The sequence below is a fragment of the Neophocaena asiaeorientalis genome, unplaced genomic scaffold, assembly GCF_003031525.2.
Source record: "Neophocaena asiaeorientalis asiaeorientalis breed wild unplaced genomic scaffold, Neophocaena_asiaeorientalis_V1.1 scaffold119, whole genome shotgun sequence".
NCBI classification, from domain to species: domain Eukaryota; kingdom Metazoa; phylum Chordata; class Mammalia; order Artiodactyla; family Phocoenidae; genus Neophocaena; species Neophocaena asiaeorientalis.
The window spans coordinates 11,027,869-11,049,043 of NW_020175821.1; the positions used below are offsets into that span (position 1 = coordinate 11,027,869).

General features: G+C 43.0%; 1 protein-coding gene across 1 annotated transcript in view; it reads right to left on the reverse strand.

Annotated features, from left to right (window-relative positions):
* Window positions 1-17,226: 17,226 nt before the first annotated feature.
* The window catches only part of LAMC1 (laminin subunit gamma 1), a 118,930-nt gene continuing 114,981 nt past the window's right edge, over window positions 17,227-21,175 (reverse strand). Inside the window, exon 28 of the mRNA XM_024732420.1 lies at window positions 17,227-20,251. Coding sequence (XP_024588188.1) covers window positions 19,995-20,251 — 257 coding nt within the window. The 3' untranslated portion in view covers window positions 17,227-19,994. The remainder of the gene's footprint in view (window positions 20,252-21,175) is intronic.

Below are 21,175 nucleotides of genomic sequence, written 5' to 3' on the forward strand. Positions count from 1 at the left end.
CAAGTTTGGGTCGCTTCCAAGACATCAGATGGGCACAATGTTAGGTTTAGGGCTAGAATCGACTATAGGATGGGATTCAGTATCACGGCACATCCCTGAGGGGATCTGAGTGTGGGATCAGGGCCAACGTTGTAATTAAAATCCAGGCGTTACTTCAGAGAGCGCTGCTTTCCCACCCTGCTCACAGCACCCGCCCCTCCTCCATTATTCCTCTATAGAATCCACACAGTACATCTGACCCCATGGGTCATAACAAATTCGGCCATTCATATCCCAAGGATAATTCCTGTTGAAGAAAGTATGAGCCTTTGAGTCTCTGGAAGAGAAGGAGTGAATGGGGGAGGGAAGTCCACAAATAAGAGAGGTTAAAAGAACACTCACTCTACATTAAAAAGACGAAATATTGCCGTTTGCAGCAATATGGATGGACCTAGAGAATATTATACTTAGTGAAGTAAGTCAGACAAAGACAAATATTATGATATTATTTATATGTGGAATTTAAAAAATAATACATATGAATATACAAAATATATGAATATACAAAACAGAAACAGACTCACAGACATAAAAAACAAACTTATGGTCACCAAAGGGGTGGGTGCAGAGATAAACTAGGAGTATGGGATTAACAGATAAACACTACATAAAATAGATAAGCAACAAGGATTTACTATATAGTACAAGGAACTATATTCAATATCTTATAGTAACCTACAATGGAAAATAATCTGAACAAAATATATATAACTGAATCATTTTGCTGTATACCTGAAACTAACACAATATTGTAAATTAACTATATTTCAATAAAACAAAAAACTCTGGCTCTAGGGCTCAGACTAACCTGGATTTTTTTTTTTTTTTTTTTTTTTGCGGTACGCGGGCCTCTTACTGTTGTGGCCTCTCCCGTTGCAGAGCACAGGCTCCGGACGCACAGGCTCAGCGGCCATGGCTCATGGGCCCAACCGCTCCACGGCACGTGGGATCTTCCCGGACCGGGGCACGAACCCGTGTCCCCTGCATCGGCAGGCAGACTCTCAACCACTGCGCCACCAGGGAAGACCTGTCAGCCAATTTCTAAAAAATAGATTTCATTTTTTAGAAAAGTTATAGATTTATAGGAAAATTGAGTACATAGTTCTCTCTGAATTCTCTATTAACATACAGCCCACATCCAGTTTCCCCATTACATCTTACTTTAGGAGGGTACATTTGTTACAACTGATGAACAAATGCTGATGCATTGTTTTCAACTAGCAGCCATATTTTATTCAAATGTCTTTAGTTTTTACCTAATGTCCTTTTTCTGTTCCTGGAGTGCATCCAGGATACCACGCTACATTTACTTGTCACGTCTCCTTCAGCTCCTCTTGGCTGTGACAGTTTCTCAGACCGTCTGTGTTTTCGATGACCTTGACAGTTTTGAGGAGTACTGGTTCCATGTTTTGTAGAATGTCCCTCCACTGGGATGTGTCTGTTTTTCTCATCATTAGACTGGGGTTGTGGGTTTTTAGGAGGAAGACCACAAAGGTCAGTGCCATTTAAGTGTATCGAGGATACACATTGTCAACATCACTTATCACTGTCAGTGTTGACCTTGACGACCTGGCTGAGGTAGTGTTTGCCACGTTTCTCCACTGTAAAGTTACTATCCCCCCGTTTTTCCACACAGTTCTCTTTGGAAGGAAGTCACTACATGTTGCCCACACGTAAGTGCTAGGGAATTACCCTCCACCTCTTTGAGGGCAGAGTGTTTAGATAAATTATTTGGAATTCTTCTCTGTGGGGGACTTGTCTTTTCTCCTCAATTAATTTTTCTAGTCTAGTCTTTGTTCGAATGAATTTTTTTTTTTTTTTTCCCCAAACGTCACTGAAGAAAGTCTAAAGCCAACATCCCTCAAATTGATATCCTGCAAACTCACCACTTTTTGTAATTAAGTATTACTATTTGGAGTGTTCTTAAGCTGGGCATGGGGGACATTTGATAAAACCAAGATTTCTAAAACCTGACAATCTTCTAGTTGAGCGTCACAAAGGGCAGCTATGAAATTAGCAATTCCTCAGTAACCCTATATGGAAAGATCTGAAAATGAATAAGGAATTAAAAATAAAATGAGTGGGATGGTCAGAACCAATATAAATGAATAGCTGTGAGCCAAGTGGAAAAGCATCCCTTGGCAAGTTTAAACTGGTTACCTCAGCATGTCCTGAAAATGTGCTCTCAGTGTTCCAGGCTATTAGGCTCCCTTTGTAGGCATGAATCCTGCCCCTCCTCAGAAAGAAAGCTCTCTCTATGCCTCTCTCTTTCGACTGATCTAGTATTAACATGCTCTTAAAAAATCACACACACACACACACACACACACACGCACACACCGGCACATACGCACACACACACACCTCACCACATACCACACACAACCAAACAACTTGAGAATAAATTCCATGTCTTAGAATAATTACAATTAGAATAATTACAATTAGAATAATTGGCAGGGTAGCTGAAAATCCACTTGAACTTCTCCTTGGAAAGACTTCTTATAAAACTAAAAAGTATATGTTTGTGGTTAATTTGAAAAAAAATGGGGGAAGATTATTGTTGGATCAGCTTGTAAGGTTTCCATATCTCTTTGGTCAGATCAAACTTCAGCCGCCACTGTCTTCATTCTATCAGAATACTTTTTCTCTTAAAGCAATTCAAAATGTGCTTCCAAAGCACAGGCTGACAGAAATAGGTGAGGGTTTATTTCTCCAGAATTTACTCCAAGACAGAGAGATCTCTAACATGCTCAGGTCGGGCACAGACTTAGTCACAGCATTCCATGGCTCTGACACATTTCTTTGGAAACCCACCCACCGCATGGTGTATGGAAGCATCCATTTCCCAGAGGTGGAGGCTTTGGTTCCTGTCTTATCCTGTTCTGGTGTGCTTTCACAAACACCTAAAAACAGGCCTGCATTTTGATCTAGTATCCCAGGCCATTAAAATGAGCAGAAGGGGGCTTCCCTGGTGGCGCAGTGGTTGAGAGTCCGCCTGCCGATGCAGGGGACACGGGTTCGTGCCCCGGTCCGGGAAGATCCCACATGCTGCGGAGCGGCTGGTCCTGTGAGCTATGGCCGCTGAGCCTGCGCATCCACAACAGTGAGAGGCCTGCGTATCGCAAAAAAAAAAAAAAAAAAAAATAAGAAGAAGGAAAAAACCCCTTGGACAGTTTTACTGTAATCGTGGTGATGATTTTTTAAAAGAATTATCCTGGTCAGTTCAGAGCCTTCTCAATTTTTCACTTCCTATACACACAGCAAATGGAGAATCCTTGATTAAATAGAAAGCTCAGGAAAGGAGATGGTGTGGTTGAATATGGTTTACGGCTAACTAAACGTCAGCTAACAGTTTTTTCTTAAATATGGCACTTTCGCTTTGCAGACTAAGGCATTCACGCCTTTAACAAATTAGGTGCCCTCTCTGTGTCATCCACTTTGGATGCTGACCTATTTCCATCATTGCTTTAGCATGATTATCATAATCTTTCTGGAAGATTTTGGATCTTGTTAATTCTTAATCATTATTTTTACTCTTCAGCACTATAGTTAATATAAACAGTGAGCGCCAAATTTTTGCCCATCCTCTGACTTCACTTGGAAATTTTAGATAGTTCTTTGTCTTTCTTTTTTAGTGAGATAATTGATATGAGCTTATATTCTTGAGATATTTTTCTTTTCAGTTAAATCAATTGCTGAAAAAAATTCAGTCCAATTAAGTGTTCTGATGAAGGATTTCTGGGTAAATGGTTTTCAAATTCTTTGCCTAGAGGGGAACACTTCAAAGAAGGCCAATTTGCAGAATGCACATGGCAACCGCAAGAGGAAATACAGTAATCTGATATTTGGTTACAGCAAATCAAATATCCCTACTTAAACCACTGGCTTTACAGAAATTACTCAAGTACACTTCATCAACACCAGGTATGTATGCTAACGTTCATTCGAGATTCAAACCCATCCATTTACACCAAATGTCCCGGTCATGTGTATGGGTGCAGGATGCAGACAGTCAGGGCATCTATGAATCACAGTGGTTTACTCATGGCCTATGTGCTGCCAGTAAACAAAGATTTCATTCAGCTTCATTTGAAAAATAAAACTTTTGGACAATTTACTGAGGTAGCTTCCACTGGGACAGGATTGAAAGAGAGAGAAGCTTGTGATGCTTAACCAAGTAAACTCTCTAGTAAAACATACCCTACTCAGCTACTCAGTCTCGCAATCACATCTAGACCTTGCCATTCCAAGTCACTGTTCTAGAACCTCAGTTTCAAGCACCCAATCTCTAATCACAACCTCTGATTTTTGGAGGTCAGGCTCTCTAGTGCCCAGACTTTAAAAATACCACCGAACCTACCACATTTACACTCCTCCCACACCCTCTTGCCATCTCAGCCCCCTTCACCCATGTTAAATGCCATGGTCAGTCATTAGAATCCCTCCCTTAGAGTCCCACTAACATCCCACGTACAACTTACTGTCACATTTTGAATTCATACTTATTAACCTCAAGGGGTTGTGAGCGATCAGGCTCCATTTCCCTAGGCTGCCTTTTTTCCATTCCCCTCAAAGACTATTTCTCTTCCCCCCTTTCTCCAAACCTCTCACACCTCCTCCTCATGTCACTGTCTGCTGACCTATTTCCCAAGACTCTGAGAAAGTGGAAGCCCTCGGAAGAGAGCCTCTACCACACACTTTTACTGCCGTATCCAATAACCTGCCCTCCTTTCACCTGTCCCGCTGTCACATCCCTCATCCCAGGCCAACAGGAGGGCTCCCCGCTACCTTTGTCAAGGATAGCACCCCACCCCCTGGAAAGGGATTCTTCACCTTTGCTCCTGTGTCATCAGTTTTTCTTTCTCTTCTGGATTTTTCCCATCTTAAAAATAACTCCCGGGGCTTCTCTGGTGGTGCAGTGGTTAAGAATCTGCCTGCCAGTGCAGGGGTCATGGGTTCAAGCCCTGGTCTGGGAAGATCCCACATGCTGCGGAGCAACTAAGAATGTGCGCCACAACTACTGAACCCTGCGAGCCACAAGTACAGAGCCTGTGAGCCACAACTACTGAGCCCGTGAGCCACAACTACTGAATGCTGCGCGCCTGGAGCCTGTGCTCCACAACAAGAGAAGCCACGGCAATGAGAAGCCTGCGCACCGCAACGAAGAGTAGCCCCCGCTCGCTGCAACTAGAGAAAGCCCGTGTGCAGGAACGAAGCCCCAATGCAGCCAAAAATAAAAATGAACAAAATAAATAAATTTATATAAAAAAAATAACTCCCTTGAACCTGTGCTACACTTCAGCTTCCGCCCTATTTTTCTGCCCCTTCTACAGTTGTCTCCCTTGCGGACAACAAAAGAGTTGTCTATCCATGCCCTCCCCGGGGTTCTTTCTTTCCAGTACCTTCTGAAACTGCTACAGTTAGATTTCAAGAAACCCCTCCAACCACTGCGATTAGGCCTCAGCCTTCACCATTCCACCATTCCACTGAAACAGCCCCTGCCACAGCCTTCCAGGCCCTCCATGGTGTAAAGTTCAAGGGCCAATTCTCAGCCTTCATTTCTTGCATCTTTCAGCATCCTTTAACATAACTGACCATTCCTTTCTTTCTCCTTAAAACACTTTTCTTTGTTTCTAGGACATTGTATGCTCATGTGGCTTTTCTTCTACCTCACCGATCACCCCTTCTTGGTCAATTCCTCCTCATCTCTCTGACCCCTTAACACAGAAGTGCCCTCCTAATGGAGAAGAAACCACCCAAGGCTCAGGTCTTGGACCTCGTCTCTTTTCTGTCTATACTCACTCCCTTGGTTTTCTCAGCTAGTCTCAACTCTAAGCACATCTGCTAACGACTTTCACCTTGATATCTTTAGCCTCCTTGCACAGCCGCCCTGAACTCTTAAGATCAGATTCAACTTCCTAATTGAAATTTCCATTTGAACGGAGAGTTCACATCCCCGGTGTAACACAAAGCTGAGCTCCTTGTATTCTGCCTCCTGCTCCTCTTATGCTTCAGTCTTCCCATCCTTTTGGACTTCAGTCCAAGCACCTTAAAGTCATTCTTTTTTTTTTTTTTTTAAGTCATTCTTGACTCCTCCCATTCTCACAGTAGATCTTGCTGCCCTGCTCTACCTTCAGAGCATAATCAGAATTGGAGCACTTCTCATCACCTCCACTGAAGTCACCTTAATACAGGCCCCCTCAGCTTTTGCACAGATTATTGTGATCGCCTCCTATCTCGCCTCCCTGCTTTTGCTGTTGCCCCATCTAGTCTACCTTAACACCACTGCCAGAATCCTCCTATTACAGTATAGCTCAGACCACATTACTCCTGGTTACAAAAGCTTCCGATGGCATTCCATCTCACTCTCAAAGCCAAAGTCCTTGTAATGGCCTCAAGGTCCTACACTGTGCATCCTGGCCCACCTCCAATCCCCTTTCCTTCAGTGTCCCCCTTCTTGTTCACCTCTAGTCACATAGTCACTTCCTCTTTGTGGACTCTGCACTCTCTCGTGCCTCTATCAGGAAGGTGCTTTCTCCAGACAGTCATGTGGTCCAGCTGTTTACTCAAATGCCATCTTAGTGAGGCTGTCTGGACCATCTTGTATAAAACTGCAAGCTCTGCCATACCCCCTAAACATTTTCTTTCCCCCTTTCCCTGCTTTATTTTTCTCCATAGAGAATCATTTTCCTTTCGACCCTACTAGACGTCGGTGTGCCACTTAGAGTCAGTATGATATGGTGGTTGAGATGCAGGTATGTCCTGGAGTCCGTATGCCGGAGTTCAAGGCCCCGCTATGTTACCTACCAGGTAGTCAAGATAGAATCTCTCTATTGTTCATTTTTCTCAGTTATAAAATGGGAATAATAATAGTCCTCACCTCATCAGGTTGTAGGTTTCATATTTGTAAAGTTCTTAGAAAGGTATCTGGAACATACGAAGTGCTACATGGTTAGCTAACACATATTTCATCTATCTTTTGTTTATTATGCCTCCCCCACTAGAATGTGAGTTCCGTAAGGGTGGGGTTTTGTCTGTTTTGTACACAGCTTGATCCCCACCACATAGTCAGGGCCTCACCCAGAGCTGATTCTCAGTACACAGCTGTAGAATGACAAGTCGTTAAAGTTTCTGAGATACTCAAGAGTCAGTAAGTTGAGAAAACTTTCCTTGATATAATGACGTCATATGAACAGAAACTAAAGTTCCTGATTGCTGACGTTGACATAGGCCTGGATAAATTTGTGTTCATCATTCACAGGTGGCAAGCATCTCTCCTAGGTTATTTCAGAAAGTCACAGAATAGACTCTCAGCATGCTAGGTGAGCATGCATTGGTTCTGTTTTAGTACCAGATCTGTAACTACCAAAAATCATTTTCCTTTGGTAAATGGGAACTAACTGAGGTGTTCGAGTCCTACATTGAAGCTCTACTCAGTGTTTTCTGACCAGAATATTCTTCACAATGCCACTTAAGTGTGCAGATACCCACAGGGTACTCTGGGGTCCCCAGTGAAATGGGCTCCCTAAATAATTTGGACACTATTATTATCCTATACCAGCGGTCCCCAATCTTTTTGGCACCTGGGACCGGTTTCGTGGAAGACAATTTTTCCAAGGGGTTGGGGGGTGAGGGGGGATGGTGCGAGCGGTAATGGGGGCGATGGGGAGAGGCAGGTGAGTCTTCACTCGCTGGCCTTCCGCTCACCTCTTGCTGTGTGGCCCGGTTCCTAACAGGCCGAGGACCGGGGGTTGAGGACCCCTGTCCTATACCCCTGTCCTCTACCATCTCACAGGCTCCAGAAAAATAGACTCAGAAGGGTAAGCTTAAGAGTTTAGATCTTTCAACTCATTAAAATAGCATTGTTTTTGTTATGTTTGCTATCTTGTTTTGTTTTAATAAAAATAACCTGGCACCAAGTCCTGGCTGAAACATCAGGGTCTGAGTCCTTGCTGTCCAGAGTTTATGTTCTGTTCTGTATGGTGAACGCTTAGAGCAGGCTTGGGCCTGAACGCACCTAAGAATGACTCCCGTATTGGACTGTCTTTGGTATTATATATATAATTCCCTGAGGAGAGAAGTGGATGGAATTCTATTTTAAGAAGTGATCTTTAAGAATTGAGTCTGCCTCTTCCACTTCTGAGATTAAAAGGTTTAGTGAAGTAGATAGTGTGTGCTCTCCCCAGTCAAGTCTTCCACCGTTGCTCCAACGAATGCCTGCCCTGGGGCGCTCTTTCTTCCTTTGGCAGAAGTCTGACTCTGCAGCCTCTGGGCACATTCTGGAGGCCAGGCACTCCCTTCCCAGCCGCACCCACTGTCGTCATGCAGTGAGCACACCAAACAGGTTCTCCTGGACAGACTGCCGCTGAGGTGTCTGCAGTGGAAGGGAAGTAGTCATGCACACGCCCGATGACACAGTGACATAGAGGAAGCAACTGCTCTGCCTTCCCCTGGCTTAAAATAAATATAGTAACCACACAGACGTGGATTTCCCATGTGGAGGTAACGGAGCTTATAGGCCTCTTTCCAGCTCTATCCGTACTTTTGCATTTGTGATTGTATATATTTTTTTAAAGGAAGGCCCCAAATTGTACAAGCTTCAGGCCCCACAAAAACTTAGTTCACCTGACTATCCTATGTTTTGTATAATGTCACATACTTACCCACTCACGTGAAGAACTCTATAAGGTTGTGCTAGCCCCACTTATAGGAAACACTGGCAGGTTGCGAGGCTTAGTTAGCTAAGAGCACACAGCTAAGTTGTCCATGAACTGTGGCCACTCAGTAAGGCCTGAGGTTTAAACTGAGCTTCTTTTGATGTCTTTAGGTGTATTTGTTGGTTATCCTAATTTCAAATGCATCACCCACGTTAAATGATTTGGCTCTCTTTTATTTTACACTTCAGAACAAGCTCACCGCATTCACAGCATTGGATGGTAATGATGAATCATAAATAGTCTAGTCTATCCTGTAATCCTTTGGCCTGTTCATACCTAGTGGATAGAAATTGCTATTTAGAAGATCTTATGAAAAGTGGAGAAATCAATTGGGAGATAAAATACTTATATTAAAAGATTTTAGAAATAGATACATCAGTCTCTGCCTACTTTTTAAGAAGGTCTTTGTACTCCATAGGAGAAAAGTCTTGATTAATCAACCAATTCAGTGTTATAGAATACTTAGAGTTTCTCAGTAGTGTTTTTGTTTTTTTTTTTTTTTTTTTTTTTTTTGGCTGTATGGGGGCCTCTTACTGTTGTGGCCGCTCCCGTTGCGGAGCACAGGCTCCGGACGCGCAGGCTCAGCGGCCATGGCTCACGGGCCCAGCTGCTCCGCGGCATGTGGGATCTTCCCAGACCGGGGCACGAACCCGCGTCCCCTGCATCGGCAAGCAGACTCTCAACCACTGCGCCACCAGGGAAGCCCTCTCAGTAGTTTTAAGAAGCACAGAAAAGAGTTAACACTGTCTCTAACACTGTAATTAGCACAGACACATTCTGAACGTCTCTCTCCTCAGTTACAACCTGTTTCCTAGCAAGGGGAGCTGAAAGTAAAGATGATGCTTGGTTGAGTCCAACATGCAGACATACAGGATAGACTAGTAACAAAGATGAACACAAGGGGGAAAATTGTGAGAACAGTGCGTAGCACTCTGATGCTCTAGGCAGCATCAGAATCCCCTAGAAGGGGCTTGTTAAAACACAGATTATCCCCCTCCCCTCTACCCCTGAATTTCTGATTTGGTAGGTCTGGGGTGGGGGTCTGAGGATGTGCATTTCTAAGAAGTTACCAGGCAATGTAGATGTTGCTGGTCTCAGGGCCTCTCTTTGAAAATCATTGCTCAAGGAAACGTTCTGAGTCCACAATTCTACTTGAGTACAAACCTCATTATATTACATATTTAACCCTCATAACACTCAGCAAAAGAGCATAATTAGGCCCACGATAGTTTTCGCCAGCCCTTTCTTAGAATCTAATAAAACATCAATAGACTACTAATGGTTTGATAACTACCTTTTTTGATCTCAACATGGCAAGATCTTTCTAGTTTGGGCCCTGACTAATGACTAGGCACTTCTTCAGACCCTTAAATAATAAGTGAGAGTTTGAAATAACCAAATAATTTGCCATGATGTCACTGGTCTTATGAAATGACAGCACCACACATTAAGAGTAGCCAACAATAATCAATCAAGAACTGGAACATGGAAAATGCCCATATAGGGCATGAGTTTTCCTTGGGGCTAGAGACCACAGGGCTGGGTTGCCAGAACATCTTCAAGACATAGAGAGGAATGGATGGGAAGAAAACTCAACTATGCAATTGCATGTCATTGAATTCTCTGTCCATGCATTGTCATATTTGCGTCAGTGTTTCCAAAGCTCATTTCCCAGATTATATTCTCTCCAACACAGCTAAAAAATACACACCTTTTCATATAATTTGTCCTTCTAAGACTTCCCATAATAAACAGTCCTGAGCATTCATTGATCTCACACATACACACACACACGCACACAAATATATATATATAAAATGTCCCTATGCATCTGTTTACCAACATCCTCACGTATTCCTACTTTATAGAAATATGTCGTTCTCTATTTTTGTTTGTATCGTTTATGTTTTGTTTTTTGCTGCCTCCTTGACTTAAATAAATTTCCCAAAGTAGAAATAATTGCTTTTGTCACACTGTAAAACCCATGAGTACCAGTACTAGGTAGGCTATATGAGCAATGAGTACTCCAAAAATATTTGTGGATAACGCATAACCTAGGCAATCATCTATGGGGAGAGAACAGGCCATGTCCCCTAAAATCAAGTAGGCTAATGAACAATTTGCTTAAAATTCAGCACCATTTTCAGGAGTTTTTACATTCATTTGAGCAACCTATGTTTGCTGTCGTTGTTGTTGTTGGCTATTGGCGTTTTGAGAATTGACAAAACCTAATTTTGCTCGCTGGAAAAGTGCCGGATTCCAAGATCAGGGCAGGGGAAGTACAAGATGAGCCTGTAACGTCTTGATGTGCCAGAAGTAAGATAATGCTCAAAGAATGATGGGGATGTATCAAGAGGTCACAGGGGCCAGCTTTAGAGTATTCCCATTGGCCAAATAAGGGACATTTAAGATCAAAACAAATATCAAGAACAAAATATTAAATAAAATAGGAATCCATGAATCTAAAGTAATAGCAATCAGGAGTTCCCTGGTGGCCCAGTGGTTAGGACTTGGTGTTTTCACTGCCGTGCCCAGGTTCAATTGGGGAACTATGATCCCACAAGCCATGTGGTGTGGCCAAAAAAAAAAAAAAAGTAATAGAAATATATATGATATAGATATAGATAAATGGGAGAGATGGAAAAGCTCTACCTCACAGCATTAATGCCAATTAATAAATATAGAAAGAATGATGGAATTAGAAAATCTCCATTTGGCAGCCGCCATCATTGGGTAAAGGTATAAGGAGTAACAGGATATTTATATAGTCTCAAAGCATCTCCTCGTGAGATACTTAGTAATTACAAAGGATAACAGAGTAACTTTAGAGTGGAGAAACCTAGAAGGTACCAGCCCAATCAAATGGCAAAGTTAACATTGCCGGTAATTAGTTATGTGCCTCCTGATTTAATGTGCTGAAAAAAATTCAGCATCACTTCTACGATCACCCTGCTGAAAGTGCACAGCCTGAATCCAATCAAAAGAAAACAAGACAAACCAAATTGAGGAACATTCTACAAAATAAGGGTCTGTATTTTTAAAAAATGTCGGTGTCATGAAATACGAAGAAAGACTCAAGAATTGTTCCAGATGAAAGGAAATGAAAGAGATGTGACAACTGAACACAACACACGATTTCAGATTTTCTTTTGCTGTGAAGGACATTTTTGAGACAAATAGTGTATTCGTTTTCTATGCTGTGTAACAAATTACCCCAAACTTAGTGGCTTAAAACAATGCAAACTTCTTATTTTATAGTTCTGTAGGTTAGAAGTCTGATAGGGGTCTCCCTGGGCTAAAATCAAGGTGTCAGCAGGGCTTTGTCCCCTTCTGGAGGCTCTAGGGAAGAATCATTCCCTTGTCTTTCTTTCTGAGCTTCTAGAGGCCACCCACGTTCCCTGGCTCCTGCCCCCTCCTCCATCTTCAAGCCGACAGTGGTGGCCTTAACACATTGCATCATTCTGACCTCCTTTTCTGCCTCCCTCTTCCAATTATAAGAATCCTTATGGTTGTATTGGCCCAACTAGATAATCCAAGATAATCTCTCAATTTTAAGATCAGCTGATTCACAACCTAATTACATCAGAAAGCTTAATGCCCCTTTGCCTTGTGTAACCTAACACATTCATAGGTTCTAGGAATTAGGATGTGGACATCTCTGGGGGGCCGTTATTCTGCCTACCACAAATGGTGCAATCTGTATAAGGGCTGTAGATTATAGTACTGCATCAATGGGAATTTCCTAATTTTGACAATTGTACTGTCGATATGTAAGAAAGTTTCCTGTCTTTGGGAAATAACACATTGAAGTATTTATGGGTAAATGGGCATCGTGTCTGCAACTTAAAACACTTCTTTCTCTCCCTCTCTCCACGGAGAGCAAGAGTGAGAGCAGTGAAAAAGCAAGTGTACCATTGGTGGAATCTGAATAAAGAGTACTAGAGAATTTTTTGACTACTCTTGAAAATTCTTCTCTAAGTCTGAAATTATGTCATAAGAACAAAAAATTTTAATGCAGTCTTTGTGAGTAAATTTCCTATTTCTAATAAATACTTAAATTTGTGTCATATTATGAATGACATGTTCATTCTGATGGGTCTTTAAAAATCTCTTTTGAAACATTGACATTTTAGCAAGTTGTTTAATGACTTATTTGCAATTAACTATGAATAAGTTATGTATTGGGCAGTTTTGAGTGTATCATGAAGGTAAAATCAATTATTTTGGACTCCACACTCCCGTTGTCCCATAGCTTGGGTATTAATGTTGAGTATTTTCATTTTCTGTCTTAAAATTCAGTATTACTTTTAAAATGGGGTCTTGAAAAGGTATTTAAAAGTAGGCAAAAACTGTTTAGTTAATAGTATTCTTCCAATATTAGTCTCTTAGTTTTGGTAAGTGTACCGTAGATATATCAGATGTTAACATTAGGAAGCTAGGTAAAGCTAGGTGACCCAGCTTCATGCTCCTTAACCCTGAGCCTATGTAGGGGGAAGAGACAAGGAGGGAAAAAGCAAGAGCAGAGAGAGAGGTGTGAGCCATGAGGTGTATACGGCCCAGGCCGCTCGAGGACGATCAGGGTCCAAGTAACAGTTCTGCCGCTAACTGGTTCCTTAATATTGGGCAAGTTACTAATATATTTAAATCCTGCCTTGATCACTCTAAACAAGGGATTTGAGGAAGCTTTTCATAAAATACATGTACATAAGCGAGGACCTTAGAAGGAAAATGGATCAAAATCATGACAGAAAATGAGGCAACAGCTAACATAGTGGCTAGGGTGATGGGGAAGCAAAACATGGCTTCGATTTTCTCAATGGTCAAATGGAGAGCCTCATCACGAGAGGCAAATGAAAGAAATCAATGATGAAAGTGCCTTTGAAAACACGGCACGCGGTGTGAGTTACTTTGATAGTGTTAGTCTTGCCCGAGCCCTCAGAAACATACAGAGGGCAGGCAGCCCATCTGAAATCTACATGGCAAAACTTATCTCTCTGGCCAGGTGTGCGCCTCTGTATCGGTCTAACAGAGACAGCACAGAGAGCAGACAGTCTGAGCCCAGAGGGATCAGCAAGTTGTAACACAAACTTCTCTGACCACGCCAAACACGTAATCACCCAAATCACAGCTGTTTCTCCTGAGCCTTTATCTTGGACGCTGGCTCAGCAGCCCAGGAACGTGTGATCCACACTAGGACAGCACATCTTCCCCAGACATTTCTGCTCCTGGCTGGACTGGTGCTTACTCTGCACTAATCTCACCTTGGAAACCATGCTCAGGAGGAAAGAAAGGTCCATGGAAGAAGAGTCTGGGATCAATGAACAGAGAAGATTAAGGAAAATTAGGATCATATACATCCTAGAAACATCAGGATGAAATCACGCTATGTTAACACAAGTTGCCATGGCACGAAATTTGATGATTGCCTTCAAGTTACCAAGATGACAAAGGATCTCAGTTATTAGGGCAGACGCCGTGGCACGGGCCCCCAAAGCATCAGTCTAAGGCTCACGTAGAATTTTCGGTTACTAGCTATGGTGAAAAAGAATTATGGGAGGATGGAAGGGTGGCCCTCAAAGGTATGACCAGGGACCTTTCGCAGAGAAGCACTTACACTGACTTGGACAAAAACTCACGGGAACAGTGATGTAACAGAGGGTTACATTCTGATTTGATCAAAGGCCTGAAGCTCAACTTTTTACAGAGACAGATAAATACAAACTGAATTAATCATAAGCAATACCTCTGCTTATGAATTAATACTGAATTAATCATAAGCAATACCTCTATGGCCTAAGTTATAAGGCTTTCCAAGGTAGGAAGCAAACAATAAAACACCAACCAGTCTGTTGAAATTTACTGGGACCATTCCCAGGAGTTAGAGAAAAAGAAAAGGAATTAATATTATAACTTGGGCCAGGAGCCAGAGATGCCTACAGAAGGGGCTGTGGGTAAAACTCGCAGACAACACAGACACAGCGTTGGGAACGGCTAGTGTGAGGCTGGGAGCGCAGAGGCCCAGGCCTTGAAGACCGCATCACACCAGCTGGTTGCTGACTGCATGGCCCGGTGAGGTCTGTGCTATGCCATTTGGTGAAAGACCGTGGTTTTGGTTATTTTTCTACAAATCCATCCTTAGGTAAGAGTGCTGAGTGAACAGAATGCTGTTGGAAGGAGAGGGGGAGAGATAGAGACACAGAGGGAAAGAGAGAGAGAGAAGTTAACAAGTATCCATAAACCTCCCTCTCTGCTCACAGCAGGGAAAAAGTAACAGGAGTGGGAGAACAGGATGAGAAAGGTTGATTTGATTGCATCTTTAAGACAACGTGACTACTGCCTGCCTCCTAGCCCTGAGGATGTGAAAGGGAGTAGCCAAGACCCTGATCTTAGAGGTTAGGAGAGAGTGGGGAGGGAGAGGTGGGTGAGACACACCGGACCAATAAACACATGCCCAAGGGCCATGCCGGAAGCCAGTACCAGGCTGAGAGGGGTGGTAAGCAAAGAAAGGTCTGGCCAGTTTCAACAGAGTAGGGAACACCTTGACCTTAGGTTTTCCTGTCCTGGGGAAGGGAAAGCAAGCACATTCTGGGCAGAGAAGAGTTAAAGCCAAGACATGGAGGTCTTAACACTTGAAATGTTAAGGTTTCTCTTATTTGAATTCTTATTTGAGATTTTCTTTGGTCTTCTGCTAAATATTTCCCTTTCTTTAAGCATACGATTTTTACTTAGAATTTCATTTATTGGTATAGAGCAGGTAAAGTCATTCTAGGAGACTCCATACAAATAGAAGACACTTTGGTTGACTCCTGAATGAGTGCAGCCTCTGAGAGATACATAGATTCCTTACAGAAAGTTCTTATTTTTCACGCCAACTATTAATATTTTCGATTAAACCTGCCTAGTGTGAACAGGCAAAATTACCTGGCATTTTCAGCCGTCTCATTTCTGTTCCCACGAACTATTGGCCTGAAGAGATTTGATCTTTCCTCGGGTGGGTCCTTCCTCACCTTAGGTGGAAGGTGCCACCTGCTTTTCTACTTCATGACTCTCCTGGGCACCAGGAGTCCTGTCTTCTCCAGACATTCTATTGTGAACTTAACTGAAGTGGGTCTGGTGAGTTCAGATTTATTAAGGGGCTAGAATGCTTATTTAAGGGGTAAACCTTTGGAGATATTTTGAATCAGATTATGCTGATACCAACTTCAGAGAAATTGCTGACTCTGAAATAACAAAAGGAATAGGAACAAATTTTTTAAATTCCACTCATCACTCTGACACAGTAACTATTGAGGTATATTTGCACCTGAATCATATCCTACAAATCGGTTAAGAACACGGTATGTAAGAAAGCTAGTAACTAGTGCCCTCTAACGCTCTCTTCGAGGACGTCTAAAGAGAAGGGTTCAGGTTCTTCTTTACAGGTGTTACAGCTGTAACGATTTTGTTTGTTTTTGCGGTACACGGGCCTGTCACTGTTATGGCCTCTCCCGTTGCGGAGCACAGGCTCCGGACGCGCAGGCTCAGCGGCCCTGGCTCACGGGCCCAGCTGCTCTGCGGCATGTGGGATCTTCCCGGACCGGGGCACGAACCCGCGTCCCCTGCATCGGCAGGCAGACTCTCAACCACTGCACCACCAGGGAAGCCCAACAGCTGTAATGATTTACATGACTGGGAAGGTGGCATGTCATCCCCAGGGCCTCAGGGCTATAAACAGAGCCAAAGAGTAGAGCAAAGCCTTACTGCTGTCTCTGTAGTTCCAAACTTCTTCATCTGGTCTTAAGTTACTCCAGTTGGGTCAGCCCTCCAGATGGCCTGCTGGTCCAGCACATTACTTACTTTTTCTTCCATTATGTTTGAGAGTGTTTCTCATCGTATAAAAAAGTACAAAAGTACCTTTAGTTTAGCTGAAGATGTGTGTATTTAAAAGGTGGAAAGACAACTCTTTACATACATCTGCTAATTTAGAAAGCCCAAATAATTTGAAAATAGTCCTCCGTAGTCACTAATCAAATATGGAGACTACACCGGGGGTCTGGCAAACTCCAGCCCGCAAGCCCAGGCCTGTTCCTGTAAATAGTTGTACTGGACCACGGCCCTGTTCATTTGTTTACAGACTGTCCACAGCTGCTTTCCTGCTACAACAGCAGACAGAGCAGTTGTAACAGAGACTGTATGGCCGGCAAAACGTAAAACATTTACTATTTAGAGCTTAACAGGAAGAATTTGCAAACATCTGGACCACAACCAAAGTATTCCAATCTGGGAAGGGTTAAAATAAATAAATATATACATAAATAAATTTATATACTCACACACACGCACGTACACATACTGGATTGTTCTCAGGAAAAGAAACAACCCAAAGAATACATTACGAGACGCTTCCCCTTCATCATACCTTTTTTTTTTCATCATACCTTTTAAAACATCTTACATCCCCAGTACCACACTCAGGCCACACCACGTATAAAGGGTTACAAATATTCAGATTTTATTATAAATAAAATACTGTTTTTTTTTTAACATAAAAAATGCCAAGTGTTGCATTTTATTTACTACCCTGGAGAGCAAGACCGTAGAGATTAAGGCAAACAGCTAAAGTGAAGGCACATGGAAAAGGGCCACGGTTGGAATTAAGAGGGAAAATTCCAGGGAACAGCTGTGTATGTTCCCTGTGACACCCAGCATTCTGCAGCAGCCATCCTGTCAATTTTATTACATAAAATACAGATAACTGGAACTATACAATAAAATAATGGCTATATTGCAGGTGTGTAATTAAGGTATTGTCTTATAAGGAACTTTTATTTTAAAAATAAAATTCTGTTTAAAAATATACCACACAGATGGAAAAGGAGAAAAGAAACAACAACAAATCATCCCCAAAATTTCACTGTGGCCTAAGACTTACTGGAGTGAACCTGACCCATAGGCTAGAGGGTAAACTACCTTAGCAGTCTATCTTCAGTCCTTTCCCTGAAACCTTGACCAAAATGTCTCATAGGATGTGGCCACTTAGAAAAGAGGAACTAGCTAGGAAACACTGATGTGAACACTTGGCAAGAAAGAGCCAGGCCTCCTGCGACAGGAGAAGAGGCCTGAGAAGAGGAATGGAGTGAAAGCTTAGGAGGATGCCAGGTCTAAACACCAGTAAGTCAACTCTGGGATGCAAGGAGGAGAGGGAAAGGGGAAGAACTACGGCAGACCACCTCTCCCACTCTATCTGCAGCATGATCCCTGATGCACAACGGGCACTCCAGTAATTATGCACCCCTTATAAAAACGACCCCATCCAGCTCCAACAACTGCCAGGGGGCATTTCTCACTCACTCCTGGCTCGGCTCACATTGATGGCAAAGATGCCCTTCGGCAGACTTTCCTAATTCCATCCTTCCCTGTGCAGCTGGCGTTCCTGCTCTGGGGCAGCCATTAAGAACAACAACGTGCTGTGGTTGAGGACCACCAGGACTGCAATGGAAGAGGGTTCGAGGTACCTCTTTATCGCGGCTGTGTGTGGAGGAAAGCAGGTGGATGTGAATGTCAGACAACGGACATGCCGCAAGCACAAGGCGAAGGGCAAAGCAACAGGGAGCAAATCCAATCCAAAGAACCGCAGATGGAAGGGAAGGAGGTATACAGACACGCTGTGCCAGTGAAGAGGAAAAATGAAGTGAAGAAGTGAACGGACAGTGCCATTCTAGAAACAGGACCAAGGATATTTACATAAACTCCTTACTCTATAATCATGATAAACAAAAAAACATTCACACAAAAATATAAATTTGAAATAATTAATAGCACCAGTGTGTCAGATAATAGTTTCTTTCCCCTGCTACGCAAAGTACAAAGTTGCATAGTGTTAAAGGCTATATATGAATCTCGAAAGCGAGTTGGTAGGAGGAAGGGGTTTGTGGCAGAGAATCGTCACGCTGTGACCTTAGAAGAAAACCACAGAGCTGAGGGTCAGAAGTTGAGAAGCTCACGATGAAACTCCATGTAAGGGTCTTCCCTCTACGCTTAGAGGGAAGGTTTAGAGGTGGGTTTAAATCACAAAGTGCAGGAACGAGATGGTGTTGGCAGCTGTGTGAAATACTGAGTGCAAGTATTTGTCACCAGGATTTGGCAAACAATGTGTTTTGAGGGGTTTCTACAAGATGGGAACATCAAGAGAAAACTGAGGCTAAGGGTCAAATGTTTCATCTCTCCCCAATGGAAGAAAAATGGATATGTGGGATCCTGACAATACAAGCTGCATCTAAGTTCTATCCCTTTGCTAGAAAAGACTATAGGACAAGGAGGCTTTTCTTTTGTTTTGTCAAGATCGTAAGGACCACCCGTTCTCTGCCAGGTAACAACACTAGTTCCAAGACTAATATTCTAAAAAAGCTCTAAGAATTAGTTTGATTTTGGAAAAAACTTTAGTGGTTATCATATCCCTATTTCTTCTGCATAAATTCCATCTATAGGAATAGAAGACGTCTATTGGTGAGTGCAAGCTGCCCATCCAGATTTAAATTATCAGCTGCCCAAAGATCTGAAAAAAAGTTTATCTTCCTAGTCAATTATTAACATCTGAGAAAACGTTCGGCCTACTTCTGCAGTCTCACATTGTCCTGGAGACTGTCATAAATCATTGCATCCTTACCCGTGGGATGGCTCAGTGTCCTAAACTCAAAACAGCTAAAACAACAGATGATGGCTCTCGACATTCTAAATGACCAATACCTTTGGCACAGGATGTGTATTTCCTTTTGCTTAAAAGGAGGAGGGGCAGGAGATGTGGATGCATTTTCTTTACCTATAGACTGGATATACTGGCCATCACAATGCTACTGTCAGTAGCCAAACTTCTCCTTCATAGAAACAAGAGTACTGAGACTGAGGAGGTTCTGTTGGCATCAGAGAGAAAGGGAGGGCTACTGGCTCAGCCCTGGCCCACAACGGTTCCCACGAAGGGTTTAAGCCACTGTATAGCAACGCAGGATGCCACGTCCTTAGGCGACTCAGAAGGGAAAGGTGGGTCTAAGGGACCACCATTAAGTGGAAGAGAGACTTTATTAGATAAAACCCTTTGTTCCTGATTCACGGTGTTTAATTTGCTTCTCTTTAAACTTTGTGACTTTTCCTGGCTCAAAAGGACAGTGGTGGAGAGCAGCAGACAGTGGGGGGTCTGAAAAATGTAATCTTTGTGTTAAGGCACTCTGTGGCCTCACAGTGGCTCCCTAAAGGAAGACGCTAGGGCTTTTCAATGGACGGGGTGTTGAAGCAGCCGGAGGGTAAGGTCTTCTTGATGTCTTCCAGGTTGCGGATGTCCTTCAGGATCTCCTCAATGTCTCTGTTATAGTCCATGATGGCAGCCTCCTGCCTCCTGGCTTCATTCTCCAGGTTAGACACTTTCCTGTCTAGATCACTGACTTTCATTTCATCTTTGGCTTTGTTCAGGGTACCTTCAATCTCATTTAGCTTGTTCAGGTCCACTGTGTCCAGCTGCCCTGTTGAGTCAGAAAGGACACAGAAGAGGACAGACACATTCAGCGAGAATTATAACATCACTCCGCAAGTATCCCCACCAGCGTTTTTATAAAGGAAGCCCAGCAGCTGTCGCCATGAAAAAGTGGCCTGAGAACTTGATGCCTGTCATACAAGGGCATTAACAATGCAAACCAAGTACAATCACTGACCTAATCTAGCAGGGATGGGTCAGAGCTTATAATAAATATTGGGGCTGGATTTTTTTTTCCTGAGAAGACGGTTTTTGTGAAATGTTTTCTAAATGTATAACAACCATGTCCTAGACCTTAAGCCTCACTTGTGGTTTTGAAGGTCATCTGGTAACGTGTAATACCTTTTTCACGTTTATATATGTAATCCTTGTGTCTTTTTAGTGCCCTCTAATAAACATAAAAATCTTTACGCTAGAACCCTAAGCCCTCAGCTGTTTGATTCCAGGGAAACTGGGTTGTTCTGGGAGTCATGCCCTGCTCGCAAGAGTTAGACACTATTATCAGAGCCCTCCTATGGAAAATGGCCAGGGTTGAAATGCTGAAATAATTTCAGCAAAGCTTCGCTTTTTATTATTATTATTAATTAATTTATTTATTTATTTTTATTTTTGGCTGTGTTGGGTCTTCGTTTCTGTGCGAGGGCTTTCTCTAGATGCGGCGAGCGGGGGCCGCTCTTCATCGCGGGGTGCAGGCCTCTCACTAGCACGGCCTCTCTTGTTGCAGAGCACAGGCTCCAGACCCGCAGGCTGAGTAGTTGTGGCTCACGGGCCCAGCCGCTCCGCGGCACGTGGGATCCTCCCAGACCAGGGCTCGAACTCGTGTCCCTGCATTAGCAGACAGATTCTCAACCACTGCGCCACCAGGGAAGCCCCAAACCTTCGCTTTAAAATTAGCAAGAGGGCTTCCCTGGTG